The 18,421-nt window shown below is 45.6% G+C and overlaps 1 protein-coding gene across 2 annotated transcripts in view; it reads right to left on the bottom strand.

Annotated features, from left to right (window-relative positions):
* Positions 1-12,355: 12,355 nt before the first annotated feature.
* Positions 12,356-18,421, bottom strand: part of POU2F3 (POU class 2 homeobox 3) — a 227,703-nt gene continuing 221,637 nt past the window's right edge. For both annotated transcript variants that reach the window (XM_075328791.1, XM_075328792.1), the window contains exon 13: positions 12,356-12,758. In XM_075328791.1, coding sequence (XP_075184906.1) covers positions 12,719-12,758 — 40 coding nt within the window. In that variant the 3' untranslated portion in view covers positions 12,356-12,718. The remainder of the gene's footprint in view (positions 12,759-18,421) is intronic.

The raw sequence follows: 18,421 nt of genomic DNA, 5'->3' as shown, positions 1-18,421 counted from the left end.
ACCATGTAGTGGTAATATGTGGTCTGGTCATAGTGACTGTATTTGTTCCTTGTATGTGGTATTTTTCTGTCACAATGTGATGGCAATATGTGGTCTCATCAAGGTGTGGTAGTATTTGTCCCTTGTATGTGGTATTTTTCGTCACTATATGGTGGTAATATGTGGTCTGGTCATTGTGTAGTTGTATTTGTCCCTTGTATGTGGTATTATTGGTCTTGGTATAGTGGATTGTATTGTGGGATAATAAGGCAGAGATTTGTTTCCAGGTCCGGTCAAGTGCTTCTGATCTTCACCATGGATGCCGGTTAGTTGCTGACCATAGAGCCCGTACAGAGGTTTGATGAGGATTCAATGTGATGCAATGTGATCTACACATGGTAGAAATTTGCAAGTCACTATCTGTTCTATGGCATTCGGATTACAACTAATAACTTTCTAACCATAAATAACATAAGAGCTGATACTTCAGGCTGTAGGGGGAAAAGTCCAAGCATGTATGGAGCGTTGTACTCTAATACCAGAAGAGCTAAAGGTTGATTCACCGTAAAGACTCCACCCAAGCCTTTCTTAAATAAATCCTTTGTCTTCACCCTACACTGTAAATGGGAGGCAGTGTGTAGGATTTAGCTGTTGTGGAATTACAAGTCCCAGCATGTTTTCCAAGGAATCTTGCTTTCATAATGCTTGATATTCAGACATTGTCTGTGTAAGTGAATCTGCCAGCATTGCCTGTTTATCTATGTAAAGGCGAGATAAGTGGTATACTAATATTTATAATGTCATAATAGCTGAAAGCCACAGGACACCTGACTTTAACACTTACTAGGAAATGTAAAAAAAAGTGAAGTTAGCAAATATAGGTGGCAGCCAAAAAAAAAAAAGCTGAAGTGCACAATGAAATGCTGATATCGAAATACATCCTAGATATGGCATTTGCTGGCTGTATTACACAGCCAACACCGACCTTTATCTGGCAGAGCTTATGCCAATAGAAACAGTTTAATCACTGAGATGTCGGGATTAATATTGCTGATTAGGAGGGACCCTGCTGAGGTGTCTTCATCATGATAACTAGGGGCTTCCATGCTGGTTCTGCTGACATGTCTTCATAGCAGAGCAATAACAGAATGCTAAACTATTACAGTACATTGTACAGGGGATTGCAGGATCAAGTTGGACTGAAAGCAAGGTAAAAAACAGTTTTCAAAATCTAAAAATTTCAAGTAAGCCCACTAATTAATGCATCTGAAATATTTCAAACCAGCCACCAACGACTCTGCGCTTAGTAACCAGGGTAAATATTGGTAACTAAGCAAAGCGCTTTGCTTGGTTACCTGATATTTACTCTGGTTACCAGCATACACTGCTTAGCGCTGGCTCCCTGTATACGTAGCCAGGGTACACATTGGGTTAATAAGCAAAGCGCTTTGCTTACTTACCTGATATTTACCCTGGTTACCAGCGTACGCTGCTTACACAGAGTCGGTGCTCGTTGGTCTCCCGCCGTCAAACACGCCGATGTGTGCTGCACAGCGGGAGACTAACAAGCAAAAAATGAACCAGAACAGTGTGTAACGATCAGCGATTTCACAGCAGGGGCCCGGTCACTGCTTAGTGTCACACATAGCAAGATCACTGATGAAATCAATGGTACGTCACAAAACCTGTGACTCAGCAGCGATCTCGTTATGTGAGAAGTATCCCTAAGACACACGGCATGAAAATCGGAGCGAGTGGAATGCGATAAAACATCGCATTCCACTCGGACCAATATTAACCTATGTGTCATCACCCATGAGCAATTATTTTCTCAGCCCTAATCGGACTGAGAAAACAATCATAGCATGCTGCGAGTGTATTGCGATTCTTGTTTCTCTCGCACCCATTCAAGTGTATGGAGCAAGAGAAAAATCGCACTGCACTTGCAGTACACCGGTGTACCGCGAGTGCAGAGCGAGAATGGCAATAGCTGGCAACTGAGGAGAGAGGGAGATAAATCCCTCCCTCTACTCCGCAAAGCCGGCCCTGCCCTCCACAGTGCTAGCCCGCCCCTCCGCAGCGCCGGCCCGCCCACCCGCAGCTGTGGTCCGAGCGCATGATTGGACCTCAGTCGCAGTGACACTCGCATGACACTCGGCTCCCGCTGTGCTGCCAGCATGAACTGAGTGTCATGCAAGGATCGCAGTAGTCCCACGTGTGGCCCCGGCCTTAAAATGAGAATCAGGTGGCACTCTGTAATACAGTTCTGTAAAACCAAGTGTGTACATGATTACATCGGTCAATTTATTCCTTACTCAAAAGAATAATTTCTTTTGTATGTAGAGTCAATGTGTATGAGGTGGCCAGATTACCCAACTCCTACGATGTACATATAATGTTTATAAAAGTGAATGTCTGAGTGCTGCAGCTAGAGAATACGGATGGCGATGTAGCAGAGCTGGATCAGTGCAGCGGTTGGCGCCCTCTAGTGACCGGCAGTTTAAAGTGTTTTATTGAATATTTCATTTTACTGTATAACGTGTATTTTATAGTATAATCTGTTATGTGTGACTAATGTGGTAAACATGTAATGTTAAGTAGGAATGTTAGCCAGATAGGTATTAGAGTAAGAGAGGATTAAAGTATGTACAGGGTAATAGATACTTCCTGATTGCCAAGGAACTGAGAGCCAGGATGGGAGGAGTGTCAGAGAGCAGAGGGTTGACTAGTGAGACAAGCCAGGAAGAAACGTTCTGCAGAAAGGTTGCAGGTGTTCGGATGGGCTTGCTTGATAACTTGGGCCCATCAGGGAACTAGGAGGTATCCTCTGTTGTGTCCAGAGCCTACAGCTCATCTCAAGATGGGCATAGTCTAGCCGTCCGAAGCTGGCATTGGACATGGGAAGCCATAGACACAAGAAACGGAGAATAACAGAAGTTTCGAATTGACTGCTGGAAAGCTAATACCCAGGGTGAGGGCTAGACAGAAAAGTACCCATAAGAACAGTGGCAGCAGAACAGGATTGAAATGGCCATGTCTGTCCAGAAGATTGAAGAACGAATATATCATTTGTTGTTGTTTTGTAAAGAGTCTCTCTGTGTGTGAAGTGTTACCCTGCTATGTTTACGGCCCCCTTCACACGTCCGTGATACACGTGCGTGTTTGGTCCGTTTCCGTATATGCCGGAGACACGGCCAAACGTGCACCAATGTTAATCTATGATTGTGGTCACACGTGCGTTATTTCATTATGTCCGTGTGTGCGTGTCCGTGATCCGTATGTCTTTGCGTTTTGCACGGATGCATGTCCGTTATCTGCACGGAGCACGCACACGTGGACACAATGAAAGTCTATGGGTATGTGCACACACGTTAGTAAACACGTATGCATATACCTATAGTCCGTGTCCGTTTGGTGTTTTTATTTCTAGTGATGTCGGCTATTCTTTCTATTTCTGTGTATGTCGGTCAATCTCCCTGAGTCCGTCGGTCGGTCTCTCTGTCTCTCTGTCGGTCTCTCTGTCTGTCTGTCCCTCTCTCACAGTCTGTCGGTCAGTTTCCCCCCCTCTCTCATACTTACCGTTCCCCGATCTCCGGCGCAGCGCTGCGCGGCATTCACACTGCTGCGGCGGCTTTTACTATTTTGAAAAAGCCGGCCGCTCATTAAACAATCTCCTATTCCCTGCTTTCCCCGCCCACCGGCGCCTATGATTGGTTGCAGTGAGACACGCCCCCACACTGAGTGACAGGTGCCTCACTGCACCCAATCACAGCAGCCGGTGGGCGTGTCTATACTGTGCAGTAAAATAAATAAATAAATAATTAAAAAAAAACGGCGTGCGGTCCCCCCCAATTTTAATACCAGCCAGATAAAGCCATACGGCTGAAGGCTGGTATTCTCAGGATGGGGAGCTCCACGTTATGGGGAGCCCCCCACCCTAACAATATCAGTCAGCAGCCGCCCAGAATTGCCGCATACATTATATGCGACAGTTCTGGGGCTGTACCCGGCTCTTCCCGATTTGCCCTGGTGCTTTGGCAAATCGGGGTAATAAGGAGTTAATGGCAGCCCATAGCTGCCACTAAATCCTAGATTAATCATGTCAGGCGTCTATGAGACACCCTCCATGATTACTCTGTAAATTACAGTAAATAAACACACAAACCCGAAAAAAATCCTTTATTAGAAATAAAAAACACACACATATACCCTGGTTCACCACTTTAATCAGCCCCAAAAAGCCCTCCATGTCCGGCGTCATCCAGGATGGTCCAGCGTCGCTTCCAGCGCTGCTGCATGGAGGTGACCGGAGCTGCAGAATACACCGCCGCTCCGGTCACCTCCACGCAGCTAATGAAGACAGCCGTGCGATCAGCTGAGCTGTCACTGAGGTTACCCGCTGTTACTGGATCCAGTGACAGCGGGTAACCTCAGTGACAGCTCAGCTGATCGCGCTACTCACCTCATTTGCTGCGTGGAAGTGACCGGAGCGGCGGTGACTTCTGCAGCTCCGGTCACCTCCATGCAGCAGCGCAGGAAGCGACGCTGGACCATCCTGGATTACGTCGGACATGGAGGGCTTTTTGGGGCTGATTAAAGTGGTGAACCAGGGAATGTGTTTGTGTTTTTTATTTCTAATAAAGGATTTTTTTCTGGTGTGTGTGTGTTTATTTACTGTAATTTATGTGTGTTTATTTACTGTAATTTACAAATTAATCATGGAGGGTGTCTCATAGACGCCTGACATGATTAATCTAGGATTTAGTGGCAGCTATGGGCTGCCATTAACTCCTTATTACCCCGATTTGCCAAAGCACCAGGGCAAATCGGGAAGAGCCGGGTACAGCCCCAGAACTGTCGCATATAATGTATGCGGCAATTCTGGGCGGCTGCTGACTGATATTGTTAGGGTGGGGGGCTCCCCATAACGTGGAGCTCCCCATCCTGAGAATACCAGCCTTCAGCCGTATGGCTTTATCTGGCTGGCATTAAAATTGGGGGGGACCGCACGCCGGTTTTTTTTAATTATTTATTTATTTATTTTACTGCACAGTATAGACACGCCCACCGGCTGCTGTGATTGGGTGCAGTGAGGCACCTGTCACTCAGCGTGGGGGCGTGTCTCACTGCAACCAATCATAGGCGCCGGTGGGCGGGGAAAGCAGGGAATAGGAGATTGTTTAATGAGCGGCCGGCTTTTTCAAAATAGTAAAAGCCGCCGCAGCAGTGTGAATGCCGTGCAGCGCCGGTGATCGGGGATCGGTGAGTATGAGAGAGGGGGGGACACTTCAGTCACTCGTGGGATTAGCGGTCACCGGTGAATCCTTCACAGGTGACCGCTAATCAGGGTGCGACACAGACAGAGCCGCGGTATGAGGATAAAGTCGGGTGAAGTTCACCCGAGTTCATTCTCATCGCGCAACTCTGTCTGCTGTCAGCCGACATTTATAAACGACATTGTGCATCACACACACGGACATTCCACACGGACATTCCACGTACACATACACGTTAATTCCACACGCACACACGGACGTTCTACACACAAACACGGCTAGCATATGCAATTCACACAGGAGCCACACGGACCATAAAAACGGACACAAAAACGGGACACGGACCCGAAAAACGTCCCGTAACACACGTGCGTGTTTTTCACGGACGTGTGAAGGGGGCCTACAACAGTGACCAGCTGCGGGGAGATGGATGCACCCCTGAAAACGGAAGTAAGTGTCGCACCCCCCTGCCAGGGTGGAAGACAAACATAAGTTTCAACTTAGGCTGCTTTCACACTTGTGTTGTTTTGCATCCGTCACATTCAGTTGTGTGACAGATGCAACAGATGCGTTGCAGATAGTGGCACAACTGATGTGACTGATGCAGCAAAAAAATGATCCGTTGTTTTTTTTTTCTTTTTTTACTTTTACCGGCGGCCGGCTTTTGTGAACGATCAGCTGGTCGTTCACAAAAGGCGGCCGCCAGGCGATAAGCTGATCGTTCACAAAAGGCGTCCACCGGGCGATCAGCTGATCGTTCACAAAAGGTGGCTGCCAGCCGATCAGCTGATCGTTCACAAAAGGTGGTTGCCGGCCGATCAGCTGATCATTCACAAAAGGCGGCTGCCGGCTGATCAGCTGGTCGTTCACAAAAGGCGGCCGCCAGGCGATAAGCTGATCGTTCACAAAAGGCGTCCACCGGGCGATCAGCTGATCGTTCACAAAAGGTGGCTGCCAGCCGATCAGCTGATCGTTCACAAAAGGTGGTTGCCGGCCGATCAGCTGATCATTCACAAAAGGCGGCTGCCGGCTTATCAGCTGATCGTTCACAAAAGGTGGCTGCTGGCTGATCAGCTGATCGTTCACAAAAGGTGGCTGCCGGCTGATCAACTGATCGTTCACAAAAGGTGGCTGCCGGCTGATCAGCTGATCATTCACAAAAGGCGACTGCCGGATGTTCAGCTGATCGTTCTGGCCGCTGGAACTGAATTTACAGTAGATCATGGATTTTTACTGTGCATGCTCACAGTAAAAAAAACAATCCACCAAACACTAAAAACGTTACATTCAGCGTTGCTCCTGCCTGACGGTTAGTCAGTAAACGACTGATCCGTCACACGGCGCATTCAACACAGGGCCATCCGTCGCAATCCGTCACTAATAGAAGTCTATGGGGAAAAAACGGATTCATGTAAAATATTTTGCAGGATAATATAATTCCTCAAGGCGACGGATTGTGACTGATGCAAAACAACGGAAGTGTGAAAGCAGCCTTAGTGAAGTAGAGAGGAGCCCTGCCGGCCATCCACTGGCTCCTCTCTTCAAATGAATAAAGTGCATGTGCCTATTACATTCCTCCACAGGTTAAGGCAAAAATAATCTTATATTTAAGGTGCATATGCCTCCACAGGTTGCAATGGAAATTATTTCACAAATACTGTGTGCAATTAGAGGTAGAAAATATGTTATTTCTCTTGCATAACAAAAAAAAATCCAGAATTACTGTCTTTTTGGTAACTTCTTCCATAAAAACCTGTAAATAAAGAACAATCAAAAAGTGAAAGGCACCTTAAAATCGTAGCAATAAAAATTACAGCTCATCCTGCAAAAGAAACCACATGCACTGTGATTGTAAGTCCTTCAGGCAGGCCTGCATGACTGAAAGATTAACCCCATATCTGCAGGTTAATAGGGTATCGGATCTGACAGGGTCCCTTTAACATTACGAAGAGCACTATATACACTACTCACAAAAAGATAGGGACATTTGTCTTTCGGGTGAAATTTCAGGATGATCCTAAAATGCACTCTAACCTTTTCAGGTGAACTTAATGTGACCTTCTCTAATCTGCTGGCTGCACATGTCCAACTGATTACTGTTTCAGGAATTTTTGAAAAATTTGCTATTCTTTAACAAGGCGCTTAAAGACAAAATTCATAACAGGTGTTTGATCCATAAATTGCTCCAAAAATATCAGGGTTCATTTAGAATTGGTATTTGAATAGTCCTCCTTGTCATGCTGTCAATGTTTTGATACCATGAGACCAAGGCGACACCTAAAAATTGACAGAACCATTGTGAGGTCCCAAGCAGGATGTTCTCAGACGAAAGTGACCACTGGGCTTAGTGTGTCACAGAGTGTCATCAGCAGGTTGCAACAGAGCTACAGAGAGACTGGAAGAGTAACAGACAGGTATAAAAGTGGACATTCTTTGGTCACATCCCACACTGATGACCGCTTTATTATGGACAATGCTCTTCGGAACCAGATGATGTATGCCACACACCTCCAGGCACATTTAAGAGAGGTGAGAGGCACCAAGTGTCACATTAGACAATTTAAAACTGTTTACATCAGTGTGGGCTGTGTGCTAGATGACTCCAGGTACAGGTGTCATTGTCTTGCTGGGTGACGGACCAGTGGACCTCAGTATTGTTCACTGATGAAAGTTGATTCACGCTGAGTAGAAATGATGGTTGCCAACAATGTTGGACACATCCAGGTGATCACTATACATCAGCCATTGTTGTCACTAGACGAGCCTTTGGTGGTGGTGGTGTTACAGTGTGGGCCATTGTGTCTAGTCAGTGCAGAACGGCCCTACACTGTGTGAATGGTACATTGACAAGCCCCTACTACAGGAATAACATCATTATTCCAGTCATTGTGCCTCTGCATGAACAACACCGGCCTAATATCTTCATGGGGGACAATGCTCCAGCTCATCGAGGTCACATCATTAGGGACCGGCTGCTGGAGACTGGGGGACCTCAAATGGAGTGGCTTGAACTTTCTCCAGACCTGAAATACATAGAAAACCTATGGGATCAGCTGAGTCACCGTATAGAGGCTCCTAACTCTGTACTTCTGAAGCTCAATGACCTGAGGGCAGCCCATCAAGAAGAGTGGGATGCTATGTCTCCGCAGATAATAACTCCACTTGTGACAGCATGAGACATCGTTGTCAGTTGTAATTGTTATTCAAGGGCACATGACAAGTTATTTAGAGGTTCACATTTTTGGGGGGCTGTACCAACCCTTTCTGTTGGCTTTTGTTACAATAAATTGTTTGAGATGAGGAAATCACCATTGCATGCTTCTTTCTAAATGCCCAACTTTTGTGATAAAATATCACTGTAGCATGAATCTTTTTACGTTTTACATAAATGTCACCTGCATGCCAAATATCCCTAACTTTTTGTGAGTAGTGTATAAGTTGAAGTGTACATTTGTGGCTAGAATTTTTTAAATTGATAAAAATTTGGTTTTCACACAGTTTTCTGCTTCAGTGGTTTTATATATTTTAGTCAGGTGTTTCTGAAGTATAACTATCAACATTTCCTAAGTATTTAGACTTTTATTGACAAAATACATCAAGTTTATCTAAACACTTAAAGGGGTGGTCTAAAGGCAAGAGGAAATATCATTTGAATCCCTATGTATTTGATGCTATAATCAGGGGCAGAACAATCGCGGTCGCAGGGGTCGCAACCATGATCGGTCCCCGGGGTGGGGCATCCCGACCTCCCCCAGTGCCTGCTCCAGCTGCATGGGCTTCTGAGGGCGCACATTCAGGTGAAATGCATTCTGGTACAGGAACCTATGGGGTCTTTGCACTACAGTATAAGCTGCCAGCCGAACAGTGGCCGTCAGCTAACATCTGTGTCCCCATGACTGAGGGCGGAGCATGAAAGTGACGTCATGCGTTGCTATAGCACGGACGTCAATGTCAGCTGCCAGCCACTGCACACTGGCTACAGATGAAGATGAGAGAAGGAGAGGGTGAGTACAATGGGGGTTTTTCTTCAGCTAGATACAGAATGGAGACATATATATATATCAGAAAGGGGACATATTTACCAGAGTGGGGACATATCCACCAGGAGGCAGAGGCGTAACAACCGTGGTCGAAAAGGTAGCCATCGCGACTGGGTCCACAGTGTTAGGGGCCCGGTGCCTGCCCTGTAGATGAGCAGCCAGCTCCTCTCTGTGAGAGAGAAGCTGCGCTGTTCAGTGGTAGACCACACGGCTGCTATATGACCCGTGAGTCAGGGGGGCCCAGTGTCAGCGGCGGAGGCACCAGGCTCCCCTTGCCCGTCATCGTATACAGCAATGATGAAGCATTGAGCAGAGCGCTTCACTCGATGTTTCATCATTCTCCCCCTGCACCTGCATCGACGCCGAGTGCAGTGACATCACCACTGTGCGAATGCTGTGCTGAGACTGCAGAGTACAGAACGCAGGATGGGGGATGCTCTCACCGGAGCAGCGGGGGAACGAGGAGAGGTGAGGACTTGTTGTTTTTTTTTTTAATCAGTGAGTACATGGTGGCCAGAGGCCTATGAGGCTACATTATACACGGAGGTCTATGGGGCTGTATTATATATGGAGGTCTATGGGGCTGCATAATACAACATGAAGGACACCTTATACATGACTATATGGGTGCATTATATATGGAGGACTATGGGGCTGCATAAAGCAATATGAAGTACACCTTATACATGACTATAGGGGTGCATTATATATGGAGGCGTATGGGGCTGCATAATGCAATATGAAGGACACCTTATACATGGACTATAGGGGTGCATTATACATAGATGACTATGGGGCTGTATAATACAAAATGAAGGTCTATGGGGCTGCATTATAATACATATAGGACTATGGGGGCTGCATTATAATATATGGAGGACTATGGGGCTACCTTATACATGGTCTATAGGGGTGCATTATAATATATGGAGGACTATGTGGTGGAGTATAATTTATTGAGTACTATGGGGTGCATTACAATATAGGGAGAACTATGGGATGAATTATAACACATGGAGGACTATGGGAGTTGCATTATAATAATTGGAAGGCTATGAGGACTACTTAATACATGGAGAACTATGGGAAATGCATTAGAATACATGGAAGACTATGGGAGTGCATTCTAATACATGAAGGGTTATGTGGGACCCTTTATACTATATGGAAGGCTATGTGGGGGCCATTATTGTATTTGGAGAACTATATACAAGAGCGGGACAAAGATACAAGCATGTGATGGGAAAGTTTTGTGCTGAGTGAAAAAGGTTCTTTCCCTCATCACCCAGCTTTCCTATGCTCTGCTATACATCTTCTCTCAGCACCCAGCTTTCCCATGCTCTGATATGGGAAAGCTGGGTGCTGCGCGAAAGATGTAGAGCAGAGCATGGGGAAGCTGGATGCTGAGGACAAGGTGGATATCAGAACATAAGAAAGCAGGGTGCTGATAGAGGGATTTCAGATCATTGAAAACCTGGGTTTTGAGGGCAAGAGCAAAGTGTCAGCGTCATTATCCCGTACCCCGAGTATTGGCGTCATAATCCCGTACCCTGAGTGTCGGTGCATGTGGAGAGGGGAGAGGCCAGGTCCAAACTGTGCAACGGGGCCCATCAAACTAGTTACACCACTGCCAGGAGGGGACCAGGATGGATACATATCTACTAGGAGAGAGACATAAAAATCAAGATGGGGACATAAATACCAGTAGGGGCCAAATATGGGGACATAAATGCCAGGAAGGGGCCCAGAATGAAGACATATACCAGTAAGGGAACATTTTTACCTTTTTATTTTACTGCTCTAGTTATTCAACTCATTAGGATTTTTGTGAAAAACGTTTAAGTTTGTATATTATAGAACAATATTATCATTTAATGATTATATTGCAAGTGCTATTCAGTGCTGTACTTAAAAATAATCGAGGTACTAGAATGTACTAGATGTAGACATTTTTGAAGAGGGGTGTAATCATTTTTCCAATAACTTATTTGAGTAGGACTGAAGATTTTGTAATGAGTTATATTATTAACTTTACTTTCATGTTATGGTTTAAAAATGCTCTATGAATTTGTGAGAATTTTGAAAATTAAGGGGGCTTTACACGCTACGATATCGTTAATGTTTTATCGTCGGGGTCACGTTGTTTGTGACGCACATCCGGCGTCATTAACGATATCGTAGTGTGTAACAGTTATGTGCGACCTAAAACGATCACAAAAGCAGCAAAAATCGTTTGCCGCGGAGAGGTCGTCCTAAAACCAAAAATCGCTTACCTCTCATTAGCGATGTTGTTCCTCGTTCCAGCGGCAGCACACATTGCTGTGTGTGACACCGCAGGAGCGAGGAACATCTCCTTACCTGCCTCCACCGGCAATGCGGAAGGAAGGAGGTGGGCGGGATGTTTACTTCCCGCTCATCTCCGCCCCTCTGCTTCTATTGGCCGCCTGCCGTGTGACGGTGCTGTGACGCCGCACGACCCGCCCCCTTAGGAAGGAGGCGGGTCGGCGGCCAGAGCGACGTCGCAGGACAGGTAAGTCCGTGTGACGGGGGCAAGCGAGGTTGTGCGACACGGGCACCGATATGCCCGTGTCGCTCTACCGACGGGGGCGGGTACCATCGCTTGCGATCTCGCTAGCGAGATTGCAGCGTGTAAAGCCCCCTTTTACTCGTGTTCAGTGACATCTGGATACAAATCTTCCTTTTTAAAGAGGGTATACACATTTATGCTGCGCACTGTATGACCACATTCTGAATTGGGAATAGTCTAAGTTCATTTTCACTACCATCACTTCTTATATAGGCCAAAGAAACAAAAATACAATAATAAAAAAGTTTTAAAAAACAAGAAGAAAACACAGCAGACATTTTGTTCATGTAAGCAGAGTGGAGCTATAATTTTTATTTTTATATATTTATATACATACAGAATCAGGATCCTGTTGGTGGTATAAACTCCAACTCCAGCATTCATAAGAACATTATCATTCATCAGTCAGTAAATCTTAAAGCTCGTGTTCTTCTAGATCACAAAGTAAAGTAAAACTCACACATCATTAAAAATAAGAATATTTACACAATTTAATAATTTAGTTCCCATTAAACAGTGGGTAATGTGGTTAATTGCTATGTCAGGATGAAGACCTAGGAAATAACCTCAATTACATGTAATGGTGGTGGTAACCTGTCATATAGAAGGAGTGGAGGAGATCTTCAGCGGGATGCTGACTTCACAGGTCCATCACGGGACTCGCCCACCCACCAGGACATGTCCTATTCGTTCAGCACAGTCTTTGGAATTGTTTTTTCAGTAGCTTGAAGTCCACGTTGTCCGCGTAGTCTGTTCATGGCAGTGATTTGGATGAAGTTCTAAAATTTAAATGTCCGAAGACGCCACCACAATTATGCTTGAGTTTAAAGCTTTCTTCAGTGGAGATATGTTGGATGATTCCATCGGTACCATGGTCTGCATCCAGCAAGCAGCCAAGAGATCATGAAAAATAAAAGGGGATGACATTATTGTTAGGAAGATTTGGAGTTTTATGTACTAACTGCTTCAATATTAATAATATTATTGACATTTACCGTAGCTTTTATATATGATTGGCAGAACATATTAATACGATTGTCAAACCATTTGAATCCCTTAATAACCATTAAATTCTTCAGGTTTGCTCTTTATTTTTTTGCTATCACTTCTTCAAAGAGTCATACTTTTTTTTGTATTTCTCGGTTAAAGTGAACCTGTCACGTCCTCTATGAACCCAGAAAAACGAGTAGTTCTAGGTGTATATTGCTAATCCCTGCCTAAAGCCCGCTACACACGCTTCAATATATCTCACAATCCGTCGTTGGGGTCAAGTTGTAAGTGACGCACATCCGGCATCGTTTGTGAGGTATCTGCGTGTGACAGCTACATGCGATCAGGATTGAACGCAAAACCGTTGATCGCAAACACATCGTATCATTCTCTAGAATTGAGCGTTTTGTTGCAAGAACCTAGTCAATTGTAACGTGTGACATCCCTCATACGATTTTGTTGTCTGATGCTATGTGCGCAGGTGTGCGCTCTGCACCGCAGCGTAAAAAAGGTCTGCTTCAGAGCGCAGCTGAAAAGCTGCGTTCTGAAGCGCCTCACAATGTCTGTCATGCACTAATCTCTGTCAGTCCGTCACTATCTCTGTCCCTCACTCTCTGTCCATGTCAGTCTATCCCCCTCTCTCATATACTCACCGATCCCCGATCCCTGGCGCTGCACGGCATTCACACTGCTCCGGCGGCTTTTACTGTTTTGAAAAAGCCGGCCGCCCATAAACATTCTCCTATTCCCTGCTTTCCCCGCCCACCAGCGCCTATGATTGGTTACAGTGAGACACGCCCCCACTCTGAGTGACAGGTGTCACACTGCACCCAATCACAGCAGCCGGTGGGCGTGTCTATACTGTGTAGTGAAATAAATAATTAAATAATTAAAAAAAACGGCGTGCGGTTCCCCCCATTTTTAAAACCAGCCAGATAAAGCCATACGGCTGAAGGCTGGTATTCTCAGGATGGGGAGCTCCACGTTATGGGGAGCCCCCCACCCTAACAATATCAGCCAACAGCCGCCCAGAATTGCCGCATACATTAGATGCGACAGTTCTGGGACTGTACCCGGCTCTTCCCGATTTACCCTGGTGCGTTGGCAAATCGGGGTAATAAGGAGTTATTGGCAGCCCATAGCTGCCAATAAGTCCTAGATTAATCATGTCAGGCGTCTATGAGACACCTTCCATGATTAATCTGTAAGTTACAGTAAATAAACACACACACCCGAAAAAATCCTTTATTAGAAATAAAAACACACACATATACCCTGGTTCACCACTTTAATCAGCCCCAAAAAGCCCTCCTTGTCCGGCGTAATCCAGGATGATCCAGCGTCGCTTCCACCGCAGCTGCATGGAGGTGACCGGAGCCGCAGCAGACACAGCCGCTCCGGTCACCTCCACACAGCAACTGAAGACAGCCGCGCGATCAGCTGCTGTCACTGAGATTACCCGCGGCCACCGGTGGATGCAGCGGTGGCCGCGGGTAACCTCAGTGACAGCAGCTGATCGCGCGGCTGTGTTAATTTGCTGCATGGAGGTGACCGGAGCGGCTGTGTCTGCTGCGGCTCCGGTCACCTCCATGCAGCTGCGGTGGAAGCGACGCTGGATCATCCTGGATTACGCCGGACATGGAGGGCTTTTTGGGGCTGATTAAAGTGGTGAACCAGGGTATATGTGTGTGTTTTTATTTCTAATAAAGGATTTTTTCGGGTGTGTGTTTATTTACTGTAACTTACAGATTAATCATGGAAGGTGTCTCATAGACGCCTGACATGATTAATCTAGGACTTATTGGCAGCTATGGGCTTCCAATAACTCCTTATTACCCCGATTTGCCAACGCACCAGGGCAAATCGGGAAGACCCGGGTACAGTCCCAGAACTGTCGCATCTAATGTATGCGGCAATTCTGGGCGGCTGTTGGCTGATATTGTTAGGGTGGGGGGCTCCCCATAACGTGGAGCTCCCCATCCTGAGAATACCAGCCTTCAGCCGTATGGCTTTATCTGGCTGGTTTTAAAAATGGGGGGAACCGCACGCCGTTTTTTTTAATTATTTAATTATTTATTTCACTACACAGTATAGACACGCCCACCGGCTGCTGTGATTGGGTGCAGTGTGACACCTGTCACTCAGAGTGGGGGCGTGTCTCACTGTAACCAATCATAGGCGCCGGTGGGCGGGGAAAGCAGGGAATACGAAATTGTTTAATGGGCGGCCGGCTTTTTCAAAACAGTAAAAGCCGCCGGAGCAGTGTGAATGCCGTGCAGCGCCGGGGATCGGGGATTGGTGAGTATATGAGAGAGGGCTTGTAACTTCAGTTACTCAGGAGATTAGCGGTCACCGGTGAGTCTTCACTGGTGACCGCTAATCAGGACGCGACACAGACAGAGCCGCAGCATCACAATGAAGTCGGGTGAAGTTCACCCGAGTTCATTCTGACAGTGCGGCTCTGTCTGTGTCTGCTGTCATCTGCCATTCAGCTCTGCTACATGGCTGTCTGTGTCTGCTGTTAGCGGCCATGTAGCAGAGCTGAATGGCAGATGACATAGTAAAAACGCATCCCACATTACACACGCATTACACACGCTTGGCAAGTCAATAAATAAAAAAAAAAAAAAAGGTGCCCAATGCATACGTCACAGAACACATGATCTAAAGGATCGCACACACAATTGACCAATTTAACATAGACTACTAACGCTCGTGTGACAGCAAATGAACGACCAACGTGAAATCTCATAGATCCCGTATGCAACCTGGGCGTGTCACATCGCAAATGCGATTGTACAACTAATTGCAACGTGTAAAGTGGGCTTTACTGTCTCAGGCAATAGTAGCATACATAAAAGAGACCTTTAGAGAAAGTATTTCTAAAGATCCACAGTGATATGCTAATGAGGCCAGGGACTAGTCACAAGGGCGTTATTTCCCCCGACTAACCGCCCTCTTAGCATGTTAGCACGCTCCTGTGGGCATTCTAACATGCTATTCAATGCCCAGTGTCTTTGGTGGTGACGCACGTTCCTCTCGCCATTGTCACCAACTCAGACGCCGGGTTTAGGCTCAGTGCACATGATCAGAAGTCTCTGGCACGTCCGGTCATGCGCACTATGAAGCTGGCTGTACGCGTCCTTTCTTCAGAGAGGTCTACTCTGCATGACCGGAAGTGTCGGGACTTTTGAACATGTGCACTGAGCTTAAACCCGGCGTCTGAGGCAGGGGTTAGAAATATGCAACCTGAGCTGCTCGTGGTTCTGGTGCATATTGGATCTGACAGGTTCCCTTTAACACAGCCGAATGATGCTTTTCCTTTTCGTAGGATAAGTTATAGTTTAAAATTAGATTACTCAATGTACCATGTAATATACTAGAAAATGAGAAACCAGTTCCATGTGCATTGAAATGGTGAAAAAAAAGCAATTCTACCATTGTTTTTTGTGATGGCAGCAAATCCAATAACAAGTTCGTTGGGTATTCTGCAATAGCAGCATTTAATTGGCTAAACAGCAGTACCAAAGCTCGCTCTGGTCACTGCTATAGCAGGCTGATTCTGGCCGTGTAACGCAAAATGCATCTGCAGGGAATAGTGCAGGCTCAGCTCCTGAGTATGCTTCATACCGGGGGACCAGACATAGTACGTACTATTACATTGCAAAGAGGTTAAATATAAATTGATCAATTAATCAGAGCAGAATTTTTGATTTATATATATTAATTAAAAATGTTACATTAGAAAAAGCCACGGCGAAACGCGCATTTAGGTAATATGCATTGCATTTGATTGGGTTTGTCTGATATTCTACTTGGCTTTACACAGCCTTCATGTTTTCTTGAATACTTTGTGTATACTTATTGGTACCCATAGTAATTTTTATCAAACTGCAATTCCATTATGGGTTTTGCTTTCATTGTGCAGTATAAATGACCTGACAACACGATTCTCCAGGTCATTGCAATTATGGAAATAACATATAGGTTTTTTATTTCTTAGGAGTGAAAAAAAAAATCTGAAATTTGTAAAAAAGAAATTATTGCTTCTGTTGCCATTTTCTGAGACTGGTTTTTATTGTTCTATTGATGGAGCTGAATGAGCTCTTCTTTTTGTGTGTGTGCCAAGCTGTAGTTTTCATGAATTTCATTTTAGGATGCATACAACATATTGATCACTTTTTATCAGAATGTCACGGAAAAACTCTAAATCTGATAATTTATTTTTTTATTATTTCTTTTGGTATTCAGGGTATTTTTTTCAATAATTTTCAATATTGATAGACTTTTAGGGACATGATGATACAAAATATGTTTAATTTTTTTTATTTTTTTTGTTGCTATTTCTTTTAAAACTAGAAAGAGGGATTTAAATGTATACATTTAATTAAAAAAAAAACAACAAAACAACTTTTTTTTTAATTCTTACTTTATTTTTTAGTCTCCTAAGGGGACTTTAACCTATAATTCTTTGATTGTGTATGCTATATACCACAGCTTATAGTTGAGTTTCAGAGGAGTACCAAAATGGCGGTTTTCAGTAGGCCGCCCTGGTAATCTATTGGTCCCCTGACATCGCAGTGCATCAGTGCTGAGCTGGCTGTCAGTCAGTGACAGGACGTGGTTACAGCTGCTGCTCAATATATATTAAACGGTAACTGAAGCCGTGCTGTCTGCGTCTCCATTATTGAAACACGGAACTTGCTGGGATAAATAAAGTTAATTTCCTCCTGGTAGCTGGGCTTTCAGTGTGATGATTTGGCAGTTTCAGAACACTAATAACGTTTTAAGCATGCCCTGCAGATGCTTAAAAGCAAATTTAGAGTTAATTTGGGAAAAAAATATACAGTATATGTGTGGTGCCCCTGAGGCTCCAGTCGCCACACAGTATTGCACCTTATTTTAGGTGCGATATTTGCCTCGGGTAAGGAGGGGGTTAATCACCAGTGTTCCACATTCCTAATTTACATACAGCTCAGGAACCGTCTCTCTGGGGAGCTGTGCTAGGGTAGGCAGGGGGTTGGCCAACAGGAAGGTTGGGAATGTCCCTGTCACTAGGACAGCCTCCTGGGGGGAGTATTCCACCTGGGGTAGAAATAGGAGCTAACACACACAATCAGCAGACAGTCTATCCGGGACATCAGTTCTGGAATACGACACCAGCATCACTTTCTTCTTTTCACGGGGCCTGCGGCTTGGAGCGGCGCGCTCAGCCCTGGTTCCTCCCGGCAGGAAGAGCAACTCTGAAAAAGAACTTTCTTCTGCTTTCAAACACCGGTGACTTCTCCTAACTTATCCGGGGGTCAACGGGGCCCATCACAGCGGGTGACCAGTACTACCTGGGCGAGTGACACGATCTGTGAGTAAAGACACCTGGAACCGCAGCAATCGACTCAGACACTTATTACCGGTGCCGCTGCCGCACGCCTCGGCGCCAAAGGCCATCACCATCACTACTCCCCTCATCATCCTCCCCGGGGCCCGCTCCACCTGTAGGGAGCGACACCATCCCAGCTGCTACTACCATCCGCCCCGGAAGGCAGCGGCGG

Source organism: Anomaloglossus baeobatrachus, chromosome 11 (genome assembly GCF_048569485.1).
Source record: "Anomaloglossus baeobatrachus isolate aAnoBae1 chromosome 11, aAnoBae1.hap1, whole genome shotgun sequence".
In the NCBI taxonomy this organism is placed as follows: Eukaryota; Metazoa; Chordata; class Amphibia; order Anura; family Aromobatidae; genus Anomaloglossus; species Anomaloglossus baeobatrachus.
The sequence above is the reverse complement of the archived record's forward strand: the minus strand, read 5'-3'. Positions and strand labels throughout refer to the sequence as shown.